Below are 25981 nucleotides of genomic sequence, written 5' to 3'. Positions count from 1 at the left end.
CTTCTTCTAAACTTGATTTTATACATTTTCTTTAGTCTCTAATTGGATAATAGACATATATTTCCTCCACCATTAGCTAAATTGTTTTAAGTGGTTCTGTTTTTTTTCCATCTTGTTTATTGCATTTTTTATTTATCTCGTTTCTATTTTATATGATTTATATGGTATTTCCTGTTTCAGTTGTACATATATATGCTATATTGTTTCGATTTTATAAATTTAGATCTATTATTTTATATCTTATATTTCATAATCTAGTTTATTTCCATATTGCACTATAAAATGCAGTTTTTTTAATTTATTATGTTCTCTAATGCCCTTTATTATTTATTGTTCCTCCCTTTATATATATTCTTCATTTAATTTATTCTTTTTATATTTGTATTCCCTCATCATTTATATAAATTTCATTTTTTCCAATCCTATTAATCTATTGGCTTGTACTAATTCTAAAACCACTGAGTAAACTATATCGGTGTGAAAAATAGAATTTATATAAATCTCAAGTCTCAAAAACAAGACATCTAAGCTATAGTCATTGCAACATTTTTGATGAGCAGGTGACCTGGTCTAGGGATTCCCCGTGATCTGGCCGTTCCCGGTTTCGAGTCCTGGTTCGGGCATGGTTATCTGCCCTGTGTTCTATCTGTGAGGTGTGTGAAAAAGCCCCCCCCCCCATAAAAATGGTTGTTCAAGAGAATGTGTGTGTCATTTTCATATGAGCTAGAAGTCATAATTCTTCTTTCCGGTGATTGGTACCTTTGCCCCTCAGAAGCTACTGCACACTCGGTTTAAATCATTGACAGTTCGTCAGCGGGATTGTAAAGTGCCATAACTAACATCAACATTTTTGATGAATTATAAATCTCAGTAGTATGTAAACATTTCGTTTAAAAGAAAGATTATCTTTGGTTTTTGAGACTTAAGATATTGTAACTCCATAGAAATCAAAATTTTTACTTTCCGTGAATTCTCTATAAAGATCAACAATTTCAGCATCTTCTTGATATAATTTTTATCATCCCTAAAGAATTCTTGAATTGTCCAGTGTAAGAATAAACAATTCTTATGAAAATGAAGATTTTGTTTAGGGGATCGGCATAGATACTTTTTACTTCGTCTAAATATGTAACGCTGATATGTGTATTTGTATTTAAAATCATAACGCCTCTGATATATTTCTTTAAAAATGAATTAGGAATGGATATATATTTTATTAACCAGATAATTTGTTTCATAAATTCGTTCATTCATCATTCATCTCTTATGGGATTATTTTTGAATCAAAATCAAAAATGACATTTAAAGAACGAATAATTTTAATTGCTTTCACCATTGTTCTCATTAAGTACATTTTTTTTTTTCATTTCTTTGATAACGTAAAAATCCTAAGTTATGCATTCAAAATAACGAATGTCAGTAGAGGAAAGATTTTTGCACCTTTCCTAAAATTCCTTTTTTGAAAGAAAGTTCCATCTGAATGCTCATTTGTCATATTTTTAATGGTGTATCAGCCCTAAAATGAGCTTTCTGAAATAAGTACCATTCCGTTACTTCTCATTAAATATTAACTACCGCATCGTTTCAACGAAAGAACAACCGATATTACTGGACGTTATTTTAATGATGTTGTAATCGCGAATTTAAGTGACTTTTTAAAAGCCTAGTGATATCAATACTAATAAGACATTTTATTTCTCTTTCTACATTTCATCTGAGTTAATTTTGAAATATTTAAAATACACTTTCTGGTAAGTGCAAAATTTATTGCATATCTTCGTAAACAAAATTATTTTTGGCACTAATTCTTTAAGCGTGGATTTCTTATCGCTTAACAGACTGAAAAATATTCTTTAAATGATCGTGGAAATAAGTGTATGTTTTACTTATTACTTATACAGCTTCTAATTTTAGAAAGTGATTTCCTAAGCGAAACTTTTGTTTCAATTTAAAATTTTCTTCAAGAAGACCGAGTGAAATTGTGATAATATTTCTTAACACTTACACTGCCAACTATGTGATTAATAGTAATTGGCAATTTTCTTTATAATAGGATTAGAAATCAACATGTTAAACCGCTGAATAATTATCAATAATTTACAATAAAATCCATTTTTATTATTTATCTTTCATATTTTTAAACTATTATCTATTACTTATCATGCATTTGATTAATTGAAATTTTTCTTTATTCTAAAAAATTATTCTTATTTCTAGTTTTCTGACAAAATAGAAAGCTTAATTTATTCAGTTGATATTTCTTAATTCATCATCTTAGATTGTTTATAGAAAATTTAATTCTGTTGCATACAATATTCACTTTTTGATGATAAATATTTTTACAGTAATGCTAATTTATTTGTAAGAAGTATGCTTATACTTGCAATGTAAGTTCAACGAAAGAAAGGCCTAATACATATTATTAAAACATAATAATTTCTTTCGCAATTATACTATATTTAAACCAAGTTTAATTTTATTACACAATTCGCAGAAGTAGGCATTACAACTAAATATTTTTAAATGTGTAGCATGTCTTCTTTTGCTAATAATTTTATACGCTTTATATTTAGTTGACGAATATCAATCCACCCAGAAAGATTTTTGAGAAAATAAGTTTTGAAAGTGCTTTTTATCATGTTATTCAAAAGTAAAATCAAATATAATTTTAATTCGAAAAATCAATGATTTTGCATTTTTTTCTTATTCTAACAGAACCTGCAGAACACTGATGGAATAAAGTTTTTATATTTTCATCTCAGCCCCCCCCCCCCCATTTCCTCACTTTGATAAAATATATTTTTAATAGAAAAATAAATTCCAGAAATCAATAATTTAAAATTGCTAGATATGTTGAAAGATTAAAACATATATCTTAGTAACATTTTCTCATGATTCTCATTGTTAATGCAAACAAAGTTCGCATTAAATTATTATATGCTATTAATTTATTTATATTTATTTCTCATTCAAACTCATATTTTCTATTATATGGGAGCTTATAATATAAAATAGTATAATTGCTACTAAAATACAATTTGTGTGTGTAAGTTTAATACAATTATTTTTTCAGTTTATCTATACAATGTATAGATTCAAAATTATACAATGCTCATGAGATCAAAGTTTTATTTTATTTCTTTAAAAGACTACATAGAAAAACTGTAGAGTAATGGCCTAAACTTGTATTAATTCAATATATCTTAATCAATATGAAGAAAGCAATCTGAATAATTAAAATTGTATAATTTAACTGGCATTCTACAATACTTTAGATTTTGGAAGAAAATATTTACAGAATTTTCTTTGTATTTATAGATAAATGCGTCAGATAAGGAAAAATAAATATGATCCTTAGTTTTGTCCATCTTGCACTGTTCTAATACAATGCATAAAATTACAAAACTGCCCATAAACCTTATTTTTATAAATATCAATTTTATTTCAAAAAGTCAAAATATTTCATTAAAAAACGCAAAAATTTGCATTCAAATAAGAAAATGTTCTAGTAAAAATGAACAAGCATCATGGAGTATTCTTTTCAAATATGTGTATAAAAATTCATTATTTCATATTTTTCAAAACTCATTCGAACAAAAAATATAATCAACATAAATATCAAACTTTATATTTTTATGCATTGCAATGAAATATTTGATACTTTATTTCATAAAACTTTAAGCGCATCTAAGCAATGCCACTTGAACTACCAATAATAAAAATATGAAATGCGAGACGTCTACTGAAAAGTTCTAGAAAACATCTGTAAAAATATTTCATCTTTTAAACGCTTCTTAAACTCAAATATCATAACCAGAATCCTATATCTTCCAATATTGATTTGCATCTCTAATATTTCTTCTCCTCCAAGAAGAGATTGAAAAAAATAAGACATTCTGGAGGGGAAAAATATTCTTGGAGGAAATGAAAACTCTCTTTGCAGACGATTGGAGGCAGGTAATTGCTTCAACTTAGTAAACAACTTCTCGAGAAAGAATTTCTTCGTGAGGAATAATATAAAAAGCTGCCTCCATCCAAAGGTCATTTAAAGGCGAAATTACTTCCTCTTCGAGGGAATGGGTTTTTTTTAGTACCTGTTTGAGCTCGACTTAAATATGGAGAAGAGCTTTTTTTTTTGGTCCATTAAAAAAAGTCCTTGTAATTTCGCATGTAAATTTGATCTGTTTCTCTGTCAACAAGTAAATAGGAAATCTAAAATTTTTGAAGAGATTGAAACTTTTCTTCATTTTCTAATTATAAAAGACGTGCTAAATTAAAAAAAAAATAGAGAGAAATCATTCCGATGCTCATGAAGTGCATTTCAAATGCTGTTTTTAATTAAACTTTCTAGGTGAAAAGAAGTCGCTCTTGATTTTTTTAACTGACATTTGATTATCATTTTATTGAATTGTTATTTTGATATTTTATACGTGAGTATTAAAAATAATAAAGTTATAATCCTAGGCACTAGCTATTCAAGAAATGTTTTTCATGCTATTCAAAAATGAAATATAAACTGAATATATTTCTGAATTTTGGTTAGTAAATCTTTGACTATAGCCAAATATATGTTACATAATCATATTAAAACCCTTTAGGATTCCTAAAAAGTATCTTAAAAACTCTTTTAATGAAACATTACACAAAAAAATATTTAATTAAATAGACAAATATTAAAATTTATAAAATAATTATTTTTATTCATAGAACTAATAAATATAAATTATAAATGAATAATAAATATAACTTGTATCTTTAAAAATGCGATAATTTTAAAAGCAGGCGTGTTTTCAAAGCATTTATAGCACAATTCATAGATGCAAAATAATATTAATAGAACTCTATAGCTCTTTTCTGAATGAAAGCAAATTTAAATAATTTTTGATGCATTTTATCTAAGCGAAAAATGCAGCTCTGTTGAATGATATAAAAAAAACGCATTTATACATAAACAGTTTATAAATGAAATTATTTTCTCAAGAGAAAATTGTCTAGTGAATGATTCATTTCAACTTGAAGATGAGGATGTTCATTTTCAAGAAAAAAAAATTTCTTTTACTTAGTTCAGTTATTAATATTGCAACTAAAAAAAATTTAGAACTGAAACAATTTTTGATATTTTCTTTTAGTTTGTTTTTTATGAAAGAAATTTTAAACTAAAAGGCAATTGTTATGATTTTTATGATGAGTATTCGAAACAAATTTAAGGTCTGCACCTGAATTTTAACGAACATTGAAAAAGAAATTTAATTGCATAACTATTTTTTCTGATAGGATGAGAATCAAAAAACTTTATGCACGATAGTACAACATATTTACTATTGCAATTTCAAAAATATTTATTTGATGAATTATTATAAGAGATATTATAAGAAGTAGTGTTAATATCATTGCACAATCTACAATTAAGCAAAAAGTATTTTCATAGCAAAGACTAGTAATTTAAGGTGGTCATAAAGAAGATAGTCAGAAGGATTGTGATTTGATATATTTTACGGTGAAACAAGTGGTCTAATCCACCTTTATGTGGTTACAATATCGATGGGATTACTCACGCATCTTGTATCACAAACATGGCTCCCTGCAGAATGGTTGGTGAATTTTACAACACTTTCTTATGGAATTTTGCAGAAAAATATGATACGTTTTTTCGTAATAATTGTGGCCTGAAAGAGCTAATAACTGATGATTCCAACCCATGCATTTAAATTAAAATTCTATAGATATTTCCAAGTTTACTGACATATGGATTTTACAACGCGTAAAGATGTGAGTTATGTACGATGACAATTCCTTCTGGAGAGCTTGAATTTACTTTTTGAGGTTTTCATCTTCTCAATGTGGTTTCACATCATGTTGCATTGAATTTTTTGCTCTTCATGGTACCTAGTAACACCCCTTCGAAATATTTTATACATTAATGGTACAACTGATATGTACGTTATCCCCATGAAATTATAATTTAATAAATACTTAATAAAAAAATAATTATAAATTTTTCTGCTTAACAATTATTAAAATATTGAGAAATTATTATGAAAAATTTAAATGCAAATTTAAAAATATATTAAATATATAATTTTTGAATATTTTATTATGTTTAAGGTATTTCTTTTTAGTATTTATTTCGCTCTTCTTTCAGTTTTAATATTTTGCTTTCTTATAATGGTTTCCTTTTAAATATCTCAGGAAAGTAAATTCAATATTATAATACATACATATAGTTTTATAATAAGTATACATAGTTTTATGATATAAACATTCAGCATTCTAATTTTATCTTGACACATAATTTTGATTGAGATCATTTCATTTTAATTGTAATGTTTTAAGCTGATATTTGTTTGGAGTTTTTTGAATACAGGATATATCTAATATATACTGAATATAAAATAGTTGGTTGTTTAAAAAAAAGAAAATAATTCCTCGGGGAAACATTAAGAAAGTATAAAAATGACATTGGAATGTGCATCTTAAACAGTCAAAATAAAAATGATGCATGAAACTAACTACGGAAAAGATTGAAAAGACAGAATTTAAAATTGTCTCTAATAAACCTTTTTCTCGTTTACCATGAGTCGAAGAAAAATCATATTATAAAATTAAATATATTATTAAATATTCTGCTCTTAAATAAAATAATTTTGTACGATGATTATATGTTTTCCACTTTATATTTTAATTCTTTTATTTCCTGATTTATTATTTTACTTGGTTTACTTTTTAGCAATTTATTTTATATTGTGTTTCCATTCTTTACTGATTATTGTATCCTTCCATCATTTTAAATTTTCATTTCTGTTAAGCTTCTCATTTGCTACTCTAAGAATAATATACAGATACTTGTAAATAATTATTTTTATGCACAAACAATATTATTAATGACATGTTGCTGATTATAAAAAGGTTTTTTACAAATTTAATGAGCATATTCATTTATATATAAATTTCTAGGTATAAATGCAAGAATGAATTTCCTATTGCCTCTAATTGCGAATGCGATATTTATTTGAAATATTAAAAAAAAAAGGAAATAAAATACAAAAATGAAGTTTACCTCAAATTGAATAAAATTTTCAAACTAATATTGCGCTTCCTTTAACGTAATAATATATTATAAAAAAAGGCATTTATGTATTTCAAATATTAATTACAATTTCTTGACTATTTTTGAGTGTTGTCATTATAATAATATATCCAGAAAATACAATTAATAAACTAATATTATAACCTATAAAATACCCTGAAGGTCCAAAATTTTATATTTAATAAAAATATTAATTTATTTGTGCATATGCAATGATTTGATACATGTTTTAGAAATTAATACATGATTAATACATTCCACGAGTAATTCTTCTCAATTTTAATGAGATTCATTATAAAGAATATATATATATATATATATATATATATATATATATATATATTTATAATATTAAAATCTTCACTACTTTAATTAGTTTAAAAAGAAATCTTTTAAGCCTTTTATATATCATTATTTATTATTTGAAATTTAGTTGGAAAAAATCATGTATGAAATCTTTATACATTTTAATTATGCCTTAATATAATTAAAATAATTGGGAAAGATGCTGCGTATTTCAGAGTAAAGGAGATCTTTAAAAATATAATGAAAAGTTTAAAAAAATAGAATCATTATAATTTTTACTCTCATTAAAATGATCATTTTTTAGATATAATGTATTTTAAAAAGTGTCAAATACCTAGACTCTATTAGATATTAACATTATGAAAAAAATTAAAAATTAATTAATGCATATTAAGATGTTTAAGGCAAACATTTATTTTAAAAATGATTAATCGTACTGATTTATTAAAAATATTCTTTAATGGTTATTATTGCAGCAAAAAATATTGACATTTAACAAGACTGGGTACAAAGTTCAAGAATTTAAATACTTCCTAAATCTCAAAATATTTTTATACATATAAACTAGAAAGTTTAAGAAAAAAGGATAATTTCTGTTGTTTGTTTTTTTCAACAAATTTCAATAAGATTTTTATGAACCTTATGCGACTATTTTTTTTCCCACAGTTGCTAAATACTATGTTTTTTCAAACTTCTTAATCATTTATAAAAATATATGTTTGGGTTATCTGTAATTGCGATAAATTATAAAAGAAAATTGAAAAAAATTAAATTTAGAGCTTTGAAAGTAAGGGAATTGGAATTTCAAAAAAAAGAAAAAAATCTGATAGGAAATATTATGATGCTGCAGTAGTTGAAAGTAGGAATGCATTTTTTAAAAATATTAATAATACAAATAATTTAACTTTTCGACTACATAAGATAAAGGCAAATGAATACATGTATTGCTGGATTTATATAATATTATAATCGCAGTGATTATTTGAAAAGGCTAGCTACAATTATTAAAATGATATTAGTTATCTAATTGAAATATTTTATTATCCAAAATTATAATCTCTAGGATTATATAGATATTTTTCAATTGCGTTGACTGTTACAAACTGTTAATTTCTAAATGAAATGTTTAATTATTTTCACTTTGCTAAAATAAAAATATTATTTTGTAGTATAACATTGTCTTATGTCTTGAATGTCCTTAAATATAATACATCGATTTCTACATCCATAAAAATTCGTTTGAACTTACATTTTAAATATATTAAATTAGAGTAATTGTGAATTATTATTTTATAATCGTCTTCTAATTTAATAGGTACCAGCCGCCAATATCTGAAATAAAAAAATATGATTTCAAAAGTACTTGACGATTGATGGTGGCTAGGAACCACTAGCTGAAACTTCATTCTTGGCGAAATTTTGCTGTAGAAAATTAATACTAAATTGTAATCTTGTTAGTTAAATTTTATGAAGTGAACTTCTTTATCAAATAAGAAAGTAATTATTCTCCTCCAGTGCTTTCTATAAAGTTCAAGAGTTATAAAAATTATGGGGTTTTGATTTCCTTCAAGGACATCAAGTGAATATAATGCATTTACTTTTCCATCTCAGAATGTTCAGATCAGTAAATTTTGCATTAAAATACTGATGCTATCCATTTTAAATCGGTAAATTTCTTCTTAATCTTTCTGAAAATTCATAAATTAAAATAATTGGAAAATAATTCATTAAAAAATCTTTTTTGATGTGTTATTATTTTTTTCAAATGATAGATAAAAAAATAAGTAAAAAGATACCATTTAAAAAGTAATGAGTGTAATATTAAAAAGATTCAATGATTCTCAAAATGCAGTTGAAAGTAAAGATCGAATTCGAATTCTACTATTTTACAATTTTGTTACTTCCATGAATTGTAACAAAAAATGACGCAGAACTTAAATTTATTTCAACATCTAGCCATCATGCCGTTTGTAAAGATTTGAGCGAATTTTGAAATTATATGATATTTTTTATACGAAAAATAGAAACGAAAGATGGGAATGTCTTCGATTTAGCTTTAGAAATGAAATCTTATTGTCCTCAAATATATTGCTCAACATTAAAGCACTAAAACAGAAAGGTGAACTTAGGTAGACCTCTTATATATCCTAATTTTGAAAGGTTTCAAAAATGCAGGCCTCTTTTAAATCGCAATTTTCAGAAACGTTATACCATGAAAAAATGTAAAATACGTATTCTTATTTGATATAATCTTTTTTACTTTTTGACATGCGGAAAACACAAAGAAAAAATATTTTTAACTCTATAAAAGTTAAAGCTCGAAATTATGATAAATCTCAATATTTCTGACATCTCTGATTCCGAAGGACAGAGTTTTAGCTCAAAGCCGCTTTGAGCTAGACGAATGAAATTTGGCACATGGTATTTACATAACATTTGTAACTTTTTGTAAAATTTTAAAAGAAGAAAACCATTCGAAATAAATCTATCTCTGCTGCCTAAATTTACGTTAATATAGTAACTAAAAAAGGAAAAGGACTAATGAAAGAAATTTTGTATGAATTTTTAAAAATCTAAATTGTGCATATGAATCAAATTTGGTATCAAATTCGCAAAACGGTTGATCTTTCTCAATGTATATTTTTACAGTCATGTAATCGTTATAGCTTAAGAAAGCATTGATTTAAAATCTGAAATTCGGTATGTAATTTTGTAATTAGAGATCAAGTTTTCTGTCAAGTTTGGATTTTTATGAGGTAGAAAATAGAAGTTCAAATGTACCTTCGTTTTCTGGTACTTTTATATTAACTACACCCCATCAACTAATCATCCACTCTTTCCGAACTATTTTCTGTAATTAATACGACGTAATTAATTCGCAAGAATATTTATTAAAGAAAATGTGAGAAAGTTTTAGCAAGAATATGAAATATTTTTATAACAATTTACTATTTTTAGGTCTTATAGAATTACTGTAATTAATTAAGTTCTAGACTGACACTTATAAGAAGATGAATCACTCCCGTAAACAGCGATAGTGACACAATGAAAAACATTTATTCCTCGCATTGGAATCAAGCCTCATCTTATCACCTCTCATGCCTCTCCCTCTTTGATATCTGAAAAGCTTAGCTTAGAGAGAATGTCGTCAAAGAATGCAATTACTGCATGCCTTCACTTCTTTCAAGTAACATGGCAACAGAACTATGTGAGGTGCTAACTCCACCCCTCACCATGGAGAGCCAATTTGGATAGAAAACGCAAATGAATTTTGCCCAACGAAGGAAACAGAAATACTGGATTAGAATACCTTCGAATTTTCTCCGGTAATTATAATAGGAAGTAATCAGGCGCGATATTTTAAAATTGGAAAAAAGAATTTGAATTCGGTTCTAGAAATTGCTTAAAATTCAAGATTAGTCTTCCTTGTAAATACAGAAAACTATTTGACTATGTTAGATATTTGCATCGGAATACATTGACGTCCTAGAAGCTTAGAAGAGAATTCTATAACATTGGAAAGATATTTATTCGTTATTTGTACGATTTGGAATTACTACATTTGCGTCTGTGCGATCTGAAATGAATGCCTGAATTCAAATCTTCAATCATGATTTATTTATTAATTCTTTAAAATCTTCGGAGTTACTTTGACAGGTTTTGGTCAAATGCACTTTGGAAGAAAATAATTATAATTATATCATGTATGAATTCTCAAGTTTATAATAAATAAGCACTGAACAATGAAATTTTAATATCGAAATCTTTCAGAATTTCAAGAAAATGAAATACAATTAAGAATTAAATTCCAGAAATTATATCCTAATTTTAAGACATCAAAGACATGAAGCATTTTACCAATATTCAAATGAAATAGAAAAGTTGAAATGATTTAAACTAATGAAGAGAATCAGACTACTTTTTGTTTCTTTGTGAAAAAAATGATTTTATGTGCTTATATAAAAATGGTGGAAAAAGAAGAATTAGCACTGATATATGTTGGCTATATTAGGTCCTAAAATGTACATTTTGCTAATAACTTTTCAAAAGACTACCGCCTGGCAAAAGATAAAACAATCTCTGAAAATATTTATTTTAATGTGAAATATTCATTTGACAAAAAAGTTTTCCTAAGCACTAATTCATATCATTGTTTTTTCTACCTTTGACTAATTATATATGGATTTATAAATCAAAAAATGGCAAAGATACATCAAATATCCAACTTATAAATTGGTAACAACAAAAAAAAACTAGACACCTTTTGCAAGGCCGAGAGTATGAGAGAGATATCAGTTAGTGATAGCTTTATAAGAAAATAAAATAATGTACGTTATTATATTATTATAAGTGCATATAGGCACACGAGTCTGATTTGGGAAAAAAATAACTAAATGGTGGGGTCCATTCTGTAGATGAACATCGTTACTAGAACTGAAAGGGAATTAGCAATAAAGTTTTAGAATATAATGAATTATCTAATGGATATGCATAAGCGGTATATTTTCTCCCAAAAACTTTGAAAGGAGCTTTGGAAACTCTTTTCTACAAAAGTGAAAAATTAGTGCATTTGTGAAGGAATAAAGAAAATGATGATGTACTAAATATATGAACTCTTGAAAATTATATATATTCAAATATCAACTCAAGGCTTTGTTTACAAAAAAAGTTAAAACGAATGCTTATTGTACTAAATTTTTAAAATATTCAATAATTCAAGGTTACAAAAATTCAATTTTGAGTGGAAATATTTAAAAATGGTAACAACATCTAACATAATAATATGCGCTTAAATAAAGAAAAGGAGTTTAAAAAGAAACGATGTTCTAAAGGACAGTAATGAAACACACAATAAATTTGAAATTATGATTTAAACACATTTTTTATTTTAACCCTAAAATTTGGAATTATATATAATATTGGTTTTTTTTACTTTCTATTTTTATTTCTATTTTTTTACTTTAAATTGATATTTAATTACTATAGATGTTATGGGATCTTAAAATCAATGTTTCTTATATCAAAGACAAGTTACCTCTCTTCGGCGGAATGAACTTTTAATTGAACTGATTGATTGATTTATAATTAGGCCCATAAAAATTAAGAATGGTTTAATTCCTTCTAAAATAATTATGCGAAAAAATTAAAATGTAAGAAATTTGATATATATACAAAACTATAATATTTATATAATTTAACTAAGTTGATTTTGATATTCAATATTCAAACAATTAAGAAATACAAACACTGACACAAAAAAGAAAATTGCCAACATAGCCTAACTTCATTTGCATTCAAAATACTATGTGGTTAAAATAACTAGTAATAACGTAAAGCTGAACTTGGCCATTTTATTCAGAAAAACTATAATGTTATATTTTAACTAATTATATTTTTTTTTCTTTCACATTTATATTTAATGCTGATAGTATATCATAGAACATTACTTTTTCAAGCAACTCTTCATAGAACATTTCTATTAAATTTAATTTTCTTGACGATATCATGATTATAATGTTAATTTCTGAAGATATAGCCTTCTTTATTAAAACCCTTCTGAAACTAGTATGAAAAGTTTTCTGTCAAATGTATATTTTTTTTATTAATTTAAAAATCTGGAATCGTGAATAAATGTAATAAGCACCTCTTACAAAAGATTTAAAAAATTTTTATGTGCGTGTCAAAAATATCTGATTCATTAGAAAAGCAAAGTATTAAATTTTAAAGTTATTCATTAAAATAGAAAAAGTGATAACGGATATGAAAACTCAAATATAGAAATGGAAATTTTCATTACTGCATAAGAATTAAAATTATACAACCATTCAATGAAACTATATTAGGAAATTAAGCTGTATGAAAATTCACTAAGACAGTCGTTTTAACTTCATAAAAATATATTCCAATAAAGTATCATCGGATTCTATATTTTCCTAAATTAATACTTCTAGGTAGTATCAGTGAAGACTATAAATACACTCTTTTAATAAATTACGTGCACATATTGTATGATTATTATTTATTAAAATACTTAATAGCCCCTCTAATAATATTGCAAATTTGATTGTAATTTTTAAATTCCGCTAATCGATTGTATCTTAATTTTTCAATCTTAAAATTCTCCTTAAATATTAATATAACAAAAAAAAACTTTTCTTTGGCATTCATCTTGATTTATTAGTATGTATACTTAGATAATACCAAAAAAATAAATATATCATGAAATTTGTGTGAAAACAATTCAAAATATTTTAAATTCTGTTAAGAACTATACATTAATTTTTAGATGGAAATAATAACAATGACATCTGTAATATAACAAAATTTAAAATGTGATTTTATACGTATTTTAATCAGTTGTAAAATGTGCAGTGAACACATTTTCTTAAACTATGCTGCTACTTTTATTTTTTAAAACTTATTATCAAATATAGATTCTGAATTTACAGATCAAAAATAGAAGGAATTGCATAAATTTTCGTATATTACTCTTATGAACCTTCGGACGCATATCTTCTGGGATACTTTGGTTATAATTGTAAACACACATGAAGAGGGAAAATATATCCAACAGTCTAATTATTTTGAAAACATTCTAGCTATAAATTTTTAATATAACGTATGAGATGAAAATTGCAAAAACACTTTCTACTTTATAAAAGTGAAAATATCTAATTATTGAAAGCTTTTATAAATCTTTTGTTATTAAACTTTAAAACGTAAAATGAAACCCTATTTTTAAAATACATTTTTAAATTATAAGCTCAAAAATTCTTTTCTATCCGTTTACATATTTTTATTAAAATGTTTGAAACAACAACAACTCAAATTACATGAATATTCCAGATATTTTTTCCACTCTTTCTTGCAGTTTTAATTCGATTGTTTTTAAGTTTAACTTTATTATTATCCAATGCCTTCTAAAGATTACATAAGCATAAATTAAAATATCTGCAGTTTATTGATCGATATTCCAAACAAAAAAATCCATTCTCAAAATTGATTCTGAAAAATATTCTATCTTCAAACAAAAATACATTATCTGATTAAATCAAAGCGAGAGTATGGACATTTTTCAGTTTCAGATAGAGATAAGATTGTGAAGCCGCAAAAAGTTTTTGTTTCTGATTGTGATTTATAAAATGGTAATATAATCGCAGTCGAAAAAAATACTAGATAATGTATTTAACTATATTAAATATTTTGTCGTTAATTGTGCTGCTAAAAAGTTATAAAGTCTATAAATTGGCTTTTGAAAAAACCACGAAATCTAAAGCTGGATACAATTTAGTTATAATATTAATGAAGTCTTAAAATATTCTTTAGAATCCGAAATTTAAAAAACAAATTTTTCCTATATATTGCGGTCAAAATGGATCAAATTATGAAGAAATAAATGCATATCTTTTAGATGAATTGATAGTTGTCTCTAGAAGGCAGATATCTTTCCAGATTCCCATAAAATTTTCAAAAATTCATCTGTTAATATATTTAATATTAATAAATAGTTTAATAGTTCTTTCGATTTTAGCCTGAAAAGTTGGAAATTCATTTTCTTTAAAATAGTAGAGTAAAAAGTTTTATAATAAATACGACTAATGCTACTTATGGATTGTACACATATTCCAAATTCATTTCAAAATTAAATTTATTTACTTCAGCAACATAAATGACAATTCTTAATTCCATTTACTACATTTTTCTGCTGGAAGAATGATTTATTTCTGAAGTTTTAAATATTAGCTATTGGAACAGGATTAGGATACGTATCCTCTATATATCCTTTTTCATCATTACTTTCAAAAGATAGTACAGTTTTTATTTAATCCCTTTAAAATAACAAACAAAGAAAGGAAAGAGATCAAAACACGAAAATCTTCAAAAGAAAAGGAAAAAGAAAGGTTTTTCTCATATCAATGTCTGCATAGCTATTTTTTAATAAAACGAAACTCCACACCAAGCGTTAACATTTCTTTCAAAATCCGCATAAAGACATGGCGAAATCCGATTCGAATTCAGAGCTCTAAATCAGCAAGTGTCGCTGATACCAATCCAACCTGAAGACAAAGATCCATAAATCTGAAGCCGGCGATGCGAGCGCATTTTCCATCGAAACGCAAGATCCAGCAAAGCCCTAGCTTATTACGCCAGAAGATAGATACACTTCGATGATTTATCGCTGCAATCGAAAGAGCGCGACTATCACCAGGTTTCGCTAGTGGAATCTCTGGATGGGTGCAGTTTGGAAGATAAAATATCCCCCATTTGGAATAAAGTCTTCTGGGAGATGTTCTTGTTATTCAGGATTACAAAGTACTTGGCTATGAATTGCGATTTGCATTTGAAGGGAAATTGGGAAAAGTGGTATCAAGCAATGCTGTTTAGTCTTTTATTTAAAATAAAAATAACTTTTTCATTATTAACAGTTTTGTTTAAGCATTTCACAGCTGAATATTATTATCACTTTCGTCAAACAAATCCTAAATAAGATTGTGAATATGAAATATTTTTAAAATTATACCCATGAGTGTCTTGTGGTTACGATTAATATGCAATATGATGTCGAAACGCAGTGCGTCAACTTCCTCTCCTGGCAAAAATTTCATAGGATAATCAAATTTGTCAGTGAGAATAGAGATCTATTTTAGCTCTCAACATCAATTGTCATACTCGCAAAGACATAGGGAAAAAACAAGCACTTCAGGATGCAAATATATGCACCTTATCATATATTTGCATTCATAAATTTCAATCAAACAGTGATTCTCCTTGTTTACCATTAACCAAATTAGTTTCCATTTGATTACTATAACTACATCCTCATCTTCTATATCATGATAATCGGTGAACACGGTATATTTTCATACATTTTATCTTTTTGCATATTATTATTTCAAACAATTTTTCAATGTTGAAAATCTTTGTAAACGGTTTTATCTCAACATCTTTTCTTATATGTTTGTAAATTCTGTTTTTTCTGCTGTAAATATTTTGATATTTAAATAAAATTCCCGTAACATTCCCACTAAACTGTTTAGTGACCAGAATGATTAAATACGGGGTATGAGATACGGGGGTATGAGAAGACGTTCTGTTCTGTCTATAACACAGAATCATTATGAAACTTTTAATAAGAATAAATTTTTTGAGTGGAAGAGAAAAATATTTTCTATAAAATGTGGATTTAAATTTTATTGTTTAGGTAGAAAGTTACAAAATTTGATCATAACAGCTGGTGATGAGTTCGCTTATTATTTGAGTGAAGAATAGGATTCGCCAGTAAAAGAAGTTATATATTTGTTACTTAGATTGAATCCAATTTTTTCGTATTTCATCTAATGTATAATACATCAAAGAAAATATGAAATTAAATATTAATTTTTTTTTGAATTTTATGTATTTGTTTTATATCATTTAATAGTTTTCATAACAGTGATAAAATCATTCACATATGAATTTCCGGTTATAATTATTCTTATCTGACTCAAATATTATTAAATACTTAACTGCTCCACCTACGTGCCATATGTTTAAGAATTACAGTAGTTTCGAACCAATCAAAGATGTCACAGTACAAATATGCAAAGAAAAAGCGGAAAATCTCAATGTTTCTTTTAATTTTCCGATGAACCAATACTAAAAGCAGCATCAAAACAGAAAAAAAAACCCTCTATTAATTATAATAAACAAGAAAATAAATAAAATAGAAGGATAGTTTGAACGGAATATTGAAGTGTTTTCAAGAAAAAATATATTTTGGTTAAGTTCATCCATATATAATAGCCAAAACATTTATTTTTTGATTAAACGAAATGAATCACTTATCCTTAGTTTCTTTTTCATAATTCACTGAAAAAGGAATTATGAAAACATCAGCTTTTCTCAGAGATTTGATAAACCATAAATCAGCAACTGCTGGTGATAATGTTCCAACCTTAAGAACAAAGATCCATGAATCTGTAACCAGCGAAGCAACACATTTTCCTTCGTAACCGAGATCCAACAAAGCTCTGGCTTATTATGCCAGAAGATAGATATACTTTGATGATTTATCACTGCCATTGAAAAAATACGGCGAATTTCGAGTTCCCACATAAGAATCTTTTTGAGTCAAACAGTTTAGTAGATAAAATATTCACCACCTGAAATCGAATGACCAGGAAAATGTTATTGTTATACAAGGAAACAGTAATATATGTTTCAAACCAATTCATATTACAAGTACAATAATACAAATTGCAATGACGATGCATTTGTAATTTGTATTCGAGTGGGAATTGGGAAGAGTGGTATTAAGAGATAGAAGCGAAATAATGTGTTAGAAGAAGAAAATCCTCGTCTCTGAATAGCATACTTCAAAAGCAATGTTATCAAATTAATTTTTAAAAATGGTTTCAATTTCAAATTTTTATTTCTAAACTACTTTCTGCTTTTTCGCCATTAAAAATTTAATATTTTTCTATTTGGAACTTACAACTATTTCTGAAAATGTATGATGAATTCTTTACTAACCCTTTATTTGCAATGCGTTTAATTACTAGCGTTCTCCGCAGATCTTACTAAAAATTAAATTCTTCAAGGAAATTCAATATATATATATTCATTTTTAGTTTTCGAAAATGTAACATTTTGGTAGTAACAAATGTAACATTTATAGGTATATTGAGTAGTCTACCATGTATGCGTGCTAGAGAAATTACAACGTTTTGCCCTGTAGAAAGCTACAGGGCAAAATTGAATATGGGATCATAAATCAAATATTCATCATATATACTCACTTCAGTATGGCTTGAAATGTAGCAGCGTGTTAAGATATCTCTATTGACGCTACCAAAATCAAATTAAAATCCAATTATTCCTACTCCGTAGCATCAAACCAGAACCTTATTTTTGCAAAAACAAAATTAAATTGTTTTGTAATCGTATTATTAATTTTACTTCAGTTCTTTGTTTCCCTACCTCCATTAGTTCTCATATTACACAATAATGTAGGAAGACAATCCTGTATAATACAATACAGTACTGTACTGTACAATACTGTATAATATTCAAGAATATTTGTAATACAATATAAAATCACACAACATTGTATAATAATATGCAATATGCTGCGTTACATGGAATATGAACAAACAAGCCTTTTTTTTTTTCTCAAAATTGTGCAAAGTCACCTTACGAAACATTTTAAAATGAGTCAATATTGGTTTAAAATTTGCCTTTTAATATGAATATGAGTAGCATATTCAATTTTGTAACAACATATTTAACATCCTTAGGACGAATAGCCAAAGTTAACGATTATTGGCATATTTATGAATTGCCAGTGTTTAAAATGATCAGATAGCAGATATTGTGCAAAGAGACTTACGGCATAGCCTTCATCCCTCTAAGCTTGGGATCTAAATTATCTTATGTATAAAATAAATCGCAATCTATATATTTTTCTATTATTTAACAAAAACAAACAAAAATTTATCTGCATAATAAATCTCTCTCACATTCTTGTATTTCCTTGATTCATTTCGTAGGGGCACATATTTATCTCGCCGCATTACTTAACAATTGCTTACAATCGGCCGCTTTTTGCGACTAGCTTACTCGCCCAGTAATTTTGAATTTCACCTTGTATTTCCCCTCGTATTTTTAATTTTGAGTTATACATATTATGTTAATAAATTATTTGTCTATACGTAATATCATAATATGACTAAAGGTATTAAAATATTATTTTCCATCGTGTCTTCATGATAAGCTTGGAGAGATCTAGGGTAGTTTGAATAATTATTGTAATATCCATAAAATTTTCAGTACAAATTTATTTCGTAAATTCTATTATTCCTGGAACAAATGAAGATTGGCATCATGTGTTTAATATCATTCCAACGTTATTTTAATGCTTTAATAATTTTTCAAAATTACCATCCATTGTCTTTTCATATATTGCACAGATAAAAATGATTTGTAAATTCAACCATTAATTATATGTGGACATTTCAGCATATAAAATAATGAAACTCTTTCAAATTATCAAAATATTCACAATGATGGATGATTTTGATATGATTTGAATACTGGTAATTCGTTATTATATCTTTCTCTATCGGTAATGAAACGTACTTATTATAAATATTTATTTCGTAAATTCTATTATTCCTGGAACAAATGAAGATTGACATCATCTGTTTAATATCATTTCAACTTTATTTTCATGCTCTTATAATTTTTCAAAATCACCATCAATTGTCTTTTTATTTATTGTACAGATAAAAGTGATTTGTAAATTCAACCATTAATTATATGTGCACATTTCTATATATAAAATAATGAAACTCTTTCAAATAATCAAAATCTTCACAATGATGGATGATTTTGATATGATTTGAATACTGGTAATTCGTTATTATATCTTTCTCTATCGGTAATGAAACGTACTTATTATAAATATTTAAGCAGCTAATTTTGTATTTGATGGAAAACTCAAGCTATTTTTACCGAGAATATATATAATTTGTTCAAAACCTAGCTGTGTTCACATTAAATGCTATTATTTTAACACATTTTATTAAACGTTTTCTGTTACAAGTTTTTCTAATGTTTTTTTTTTAATAGAAATCAATACTGTATATTTCAAACATTTAACAATTTTGCAGCCAAAGACGCAACGGTAACTCATATTTGTTGCACTATTATATAACGCAGTTAAGAAATGTTATAGCCGTTATATTTGAAAGGAAGTGATGATAAAAATTTCATGTTTTATATGTAAATGATGCATTAAATATAAATCATTATATGGAAAAACTTTGCTGATTATCAGAGAAACAAGTAGAGAAAAGTCAGAGAGAAGAGAAAAGTAAGCAATAATTGCTTACAATCGTACTGGCCGCTTCCTGCGACCAACTTGCTCGCCCAGTATTTTTTAATTTCACCTTGTATTTTAAATTTTGAATTCTACAAATTTTATTAATTTGATTGTACAGATTTTATTAATTTGATTGTACAGATTTTATTAATTTGATTGTACAGATTTTATTAATTTGATTGTACAGATTTTATTAATTTGATTGTACAGATTTTATTAATTTAATTATACATATCTAATTATTTTTACATATCTTTAATTGAATGAGTCTATTATAAATTAATTTGGATGCAAATAAAAAATAATGTATATGCAGCGAAATAAATGACGAAGGGAAATTCCTGATCCGAAGTTAATGTCCAAAAGGACCCACCATTGTTTTAAAAATGTTCATTTAAAAATCGGAAAAGTGTACGACTGAATTTTTTGATGTTCCAGTTTGAATTACATTATTACATTTGAAACAGATTTTGTACCAGATTATATTTAAAGAATTGTATAGAAATGAAATGATGTAAACAAATATATATATTAATTTTCAGATAATGTAAAAACCTATTTTCTGAGATAATTATTTGAGAACTATGAGTATCTGTTTAAGACAGGCAAGTCCTAGCAATTCTTCATATAGCGATGGTTAAGCCCATTTTAAAGTTTGATTAAACTTTGCCTATTTCTATAAATTTTAATTATTTTAATCTTGTTATAGACAAATAAGACGATATATTTAATAGTTACCTTTTTAAAATGCATGAAGGATTTAGTTTGGCAATTCATTGATTATGTAAAACGATTATATTTTTTATGCTGGTTGGTTTACATTAAGTATATTATAGAACAGCAGTTTTGTTTCTCAAAATGGCCTGAAATTAGACTAATGATTATTATTATTATTTTTTTTTTTTTGCTTTCATTCAAGAAAAAAATTTATTTTGAAGATTGGAATAATAAAATAATTTAACGTCAATTTATTTTTTGAGATATAAAGATTCATGTCATGGATTTATACTAAAAGAACAGAGTTGGTGATGAAAATAAGTTGTTCATATTGAAACGAAATTGAATATGTTCTTCATAGAACAGAAATCTTCAACTAATATCACATGATGAGTTTCTGACAACTGACATGAAGAAGAAAATACTACAGAATATATACTATAACATACAACAGTATACGAAATGAATTGTACAATTAAATGATATATTTTTTAAATTGTTCGAATGGCGTTGCTTCTTCAGATATAAATTATTTTTATACAAGGCAATGAAAATTTTTAAAATTATCAGGATTCGATGCATTTTTATAGATACATGCTTACTTCCAATTCAAAAAATTCCATACGAAAGTGGCGTGGTATCAGCTACGCCCCCAAAGTTCAAACCTTACCACTAAGCCACTTCTTGGTGAAAATTGTTAAAAAATTACCACACGAGCAGAAAAGTGTGCTCTGAATTTTTCTGGGTGCTAATGTATGAAATAGAAGTTTGAATAAGAGCATGGAGCCTTTTACGGCTCATAAATAAAGAAATACGTCCAGCAATAGCATTGTGTTGCCTTGAAACAGGACGTAAATAAAAGATTAAAGTAAAACAAATTTTGATTAAAAAACCTTAAATAAGGTTCGCTGCAAAAATAAATTTTGCATTATCTCGTGATACTTTATTTAAAAAAGTTATTAGAATCAATTATTTTAGTTTTTTATTTTATAATTGATATTATTTATTAATTAATTATTTTAGTTTATTTAGTTTTTATTGTTACGAAAAAGAGAAATGATTTTAAAATAATCTCTATCTAGTTAGAAATGGATTTCAAAATTGATAAAATTGAATTAAAAGGCCATCTGAACCTTTGCGAAAATATATATTTGAAAATTATATATGGCATATGAAGTTGAAAATGAAAACACTCTGATACGAATAGAAATACTTCTCTGGGAATCATATTGCATTTTCGCATAATTTTAAAAGGAATGTTAAAGGTGTAATCATGACTTTGAAATTTCGTCTCTATAATATGCCAGAAAAAAGAAATAAAAAAAATTGCATGGCAAATAGTAAACATCAATTTAACAATAATATAATTAGGAAAAGTGTAATGATACAATTTAATTAATAATAATAATAATAATTTTACTCTGACAACGAAAGCAAAACTATTTAAATGCTAACTTTAAATGAATTACTAAAAAAAAATTCTAAAAAATATTTGAATTTACTAAATTATATATTCCAGTTATTTTATAGTATTTAAAGTTTTTTAAAGAATTAAGAGTAATTAATCGATTTGCCTTGAAAATAGAATAGTAAAAGCTCATTCAGAAATAGTTTGAAATAAAAATATCGCCATGAAACATTAATACATAGTTACTTTTAAAATATAATTACTCAAATAAATCAAGTTTAGTTTTTTTTATTAACTTCCCGTTGTAAAGCAACACTAAGGCATTTTGGGACGGAGCTCGTAATTTTGAACCGTAGTCAGATGATGAGGCCGACACCTGAGCTGAGCCCCCCCCCACCACACCAGCGGGAGGACCAGCGTTTGACCCTGACGGATTTAACGTGCAACAGACCCCCTTACACGAGAGTTCTTAGATGGAATCGGGTATCGAACTTGAAACCCTACGGCTCACAAGCCGAGGCCTTACCACCAGGCTACCACGGCCTTCAGTAAAATATATCAAAGATTAACTTAAAATGTCGAACAATGCCATTATTTAATATTATTAATTATATTAATTTTAGAAATAAATAGTTTACATTGACTATTTATCTAAATAGTTGACAAATAGTTTTAAACAGTCTATGATTATATTTTTGTAAGGTAAGATGTACCAGTCAAGACGAGTTATTATCTTGTCGATACTATTGTCACATATTAAATAAAATTTTCTTAAAAATTCTCATGCACATTGACAGATTGCTTAAGAAATAAAAGAAGTAATTACTTTTTTCACAGATGTGAATCTATATTAACTTTTGAAGTTTCGTTTCCTTACTGAGGTATCATTTCTATCAGTAATGTTTACAAACGCTGAAATCAAAACTCAGATCATTAGTCTTTGCTGTAATTCAGCTTAAAAATATATATATAAAACGTGAATTTTGCGAAGCTGTAACTAATTTTTGTTCATGCGTAGCTATATTGCTACACCAATAGTTAGTCAATTTAAAGTCTTCATTACAGGACGCCAAAGTGGAAGTTGGGATTTCGAATCCGATATGATGCAGACAAAAGGAAAGTTATATTTATGGCTCTTCCTAGCGGTACAGACTGCATTGAAAGTAATTATAATTTATAATTATTAATAATTATACTTATACCGTTGTTATTCAAACTATTATTATTTTTTTAAAGATTTTATTTAGAAATAGTGGTACTCGTTTATTGTTACACCTCCAGGGTTTACTTGGAAATTTTCAGATTGTGTTAAGATCCGAAGCTCCCTTTTTCATAACCCAACCATCTTTGCAGTTTACTTTGGTTTAGGGGCGGTAAAAACCCAGAGGCTAAGAAAAACATATACGGAACAGTTGAAATGAATTCATATATGACAGTAAATATTCTGAGGATTTTTTTATTACTTACCTTGTTTGCGAAAGCCTAAATGCTGCATACTTTTCTGCCATTGCTATTGCTACATCAAAATCTTCTATATCACCTGCAAAATAATGGATAATGTAATATGATGAAAACACTTTTGCCCATTATAGGAAAAAGCTATTTCACTTTAGCGAATCATGTGAAAGATTAGGTATAAAAAACATATTTTAACACATAGAAAAAAAATTTAAATCTATAGATACCATAGTAAATTGGCCTTGAAGTGTTTAGAAATGTAAACAATTTAAAGATAGTTTTTCTTCTTTTGATAACTATTTCCGAATCTATGATAATTATCAAATATTTTCATAAAAATGGAAACTGCTTTTCATTGTTTACATTCTTTTCAATCACATTTATTAAAATTTAGAAAAGTGTGGATCAAGCTTCAGAATTCGAATAAGTTTAATGTTTTATTTTTTTTTTAATGATACTCACTTTTGAAATTTTATTTATTTATTTATTTTGAAAGAGTGATCGACATTTTATTGTATCGTGAATAAATATTCAAAAATTAAATTCTTGGTTAAAATTTCATTTTTTTCATAGTGAAATTAAGGTTCTAGATGCTAAATAACAAAACAATGTTTTGCCATGGGCTGCTAATATTAATTTAAAAAATCTTATAAAATTAAATAAATTATTTTAAAAATCTAGCATGATAATAAATTTTAAAAAATTAAATCATACTTCCATTTATATGTTTTTATTAAAGTCCTTCTTTATTTTTCAGTTGTTTAGTAAAATACATAAATATGACTTTTCTATCGTTTATTACAAAATTTAAAAATTCCAATGATTTACATTTTATTCCTAAATAACTTATTATTAAATGAATTTTCTTCATTTTAAAATAAAATTAAACAACTAATTCTGAAAAAAAAAGAATTATTTAATGATTTTTTACGCCATTTCTTAATTAGTGATATGCAAATAAATAAATAATTTTAGAAACGTGAACTAAAAGGAATTACGTTTAATTCTAAAAAATAATAATACGGAAAAAATATATATAAAATGAAACATACGTTCTGTTATCAATGCTAATATATACACCATTTGAAGCTTTGTAAATATTACAAGCATTTATTAAGTACTTATTTTGGTCATATTTCTCATCAAAAGAAAATATCGCCCTAATTCTCAAAATATTATTTACATAAATAAAATTTGATATGCCTGCAAATTAACATTTTTTACTCCTATATATTATCTAATGAGAGATTTTTAAATCAATTTCAATTTTACGTGTACTTTTAAATTTCATAATTATATAAAGTAGATCTTATTTTCTTTAGGATTTATTTTAAGAAATTTGACTTCGAAAATATCTAATTTTCAAAATGATCCTTTAGCTTTTGATTTCTGTAGGAAGGATATTATATTTTGTTCATTGATAAAATAACATTACTCCTTTTCTTGGATGTGGATTCCCTGAATGAGGCATAGTGCATAGTTATTACATATTCTTCAAAATCGTCTTTGGATAGAAACGATTTTAATTCAACTAACTAAAGAGTACAATTTAAGTTCTATTATGCAGAAGCCAAGAACCAACAATGATTCTGAAATTAAAGCAATCTGAAATTACATTTATAAAGAGTAAATTTTTAAATGATTCATAAATAGATGCTTCGACTTTTAGAATACATGTGTTTTACAGATTCTTTCTTTATTAGGAATATACCGATATAATTTTTAAGTCGTTTTAGACATTACCTTATGTATATATTTTATTGAAAAGAACTTATAAAAATATGTCAATTCGTAGTGCTTTGAAAATGTAAACATTCTGAATAATAGTATTTGTAATTAACTGTCAACTATACAAAGAAATTTTTGATACACTTAAAAATGTGTCATTTAATGATATAGATCTTCGTTTCCTTATAAAGTTTTCAAGAGCTCTGTGTAAAAAAAAAAAATCTGTCTTATGATGACAGCGATAGAAAAAGTATGGATGAATTCTCGATGAATAAACACTGCCGATACAAAGAAAAAGAATAAAAATTTGAGTTAGTATAAACAATAATGAAAGCTTAAAAATAAATGTAATTTGAAGACCAGTTTCTGAATGTTGAACATTATTTCTATAGAAATGAAGTTATATTTTCATCGA

At 25.9% G+C, this 25981-nt stretch overlaps 1 protein-coding gene across 5 annotated transcripts in view; it reads right to left on the bottom strand.

The window, feature by feature from the left end:
* LOC129981957 (cell adhesion molecule Dscam2-like) overlaps window positions 1-25981 on the bottom strand; it is a 545016-nt gene that overhangs the window by 39886 nt on the left and 479149 nt on the right. For all 5 annotated transcript variants that reach the window (XR_008785388.1, XM_056093028.1, XM_056093030.1 and 2 more), the window contains one exon: window positions 23848-23920. Coding sequence is in view for 4 of the 5 variants with exons in the window: in XM_056093028.1 (XP_055949003.1) it covers window positions 23848-23920 (73 nt within the window). In the remaining variant the exon portion in view is untranslated. The remainder of the gene's footprint in view (window positions 1-23847; window positions 23921-25981) is intronic.

The sequence above is a fragment of the Argiope bruennichi genome, chromosome 8 (genome assembly GCF_947563725.1).
Source record: "Argiope bruennichi chromosome 8, qqArgBrue1.1, whole genome shotgun sequence".
NCBI lineage: Eukaryota > Metazoa > Arthropoda > Arachnida > Araneae > Araneidae > Argiope > Argiope bruennichi.
This window is presented reverse-complemented; position numbering and strand designations above follow the sequence as displayed.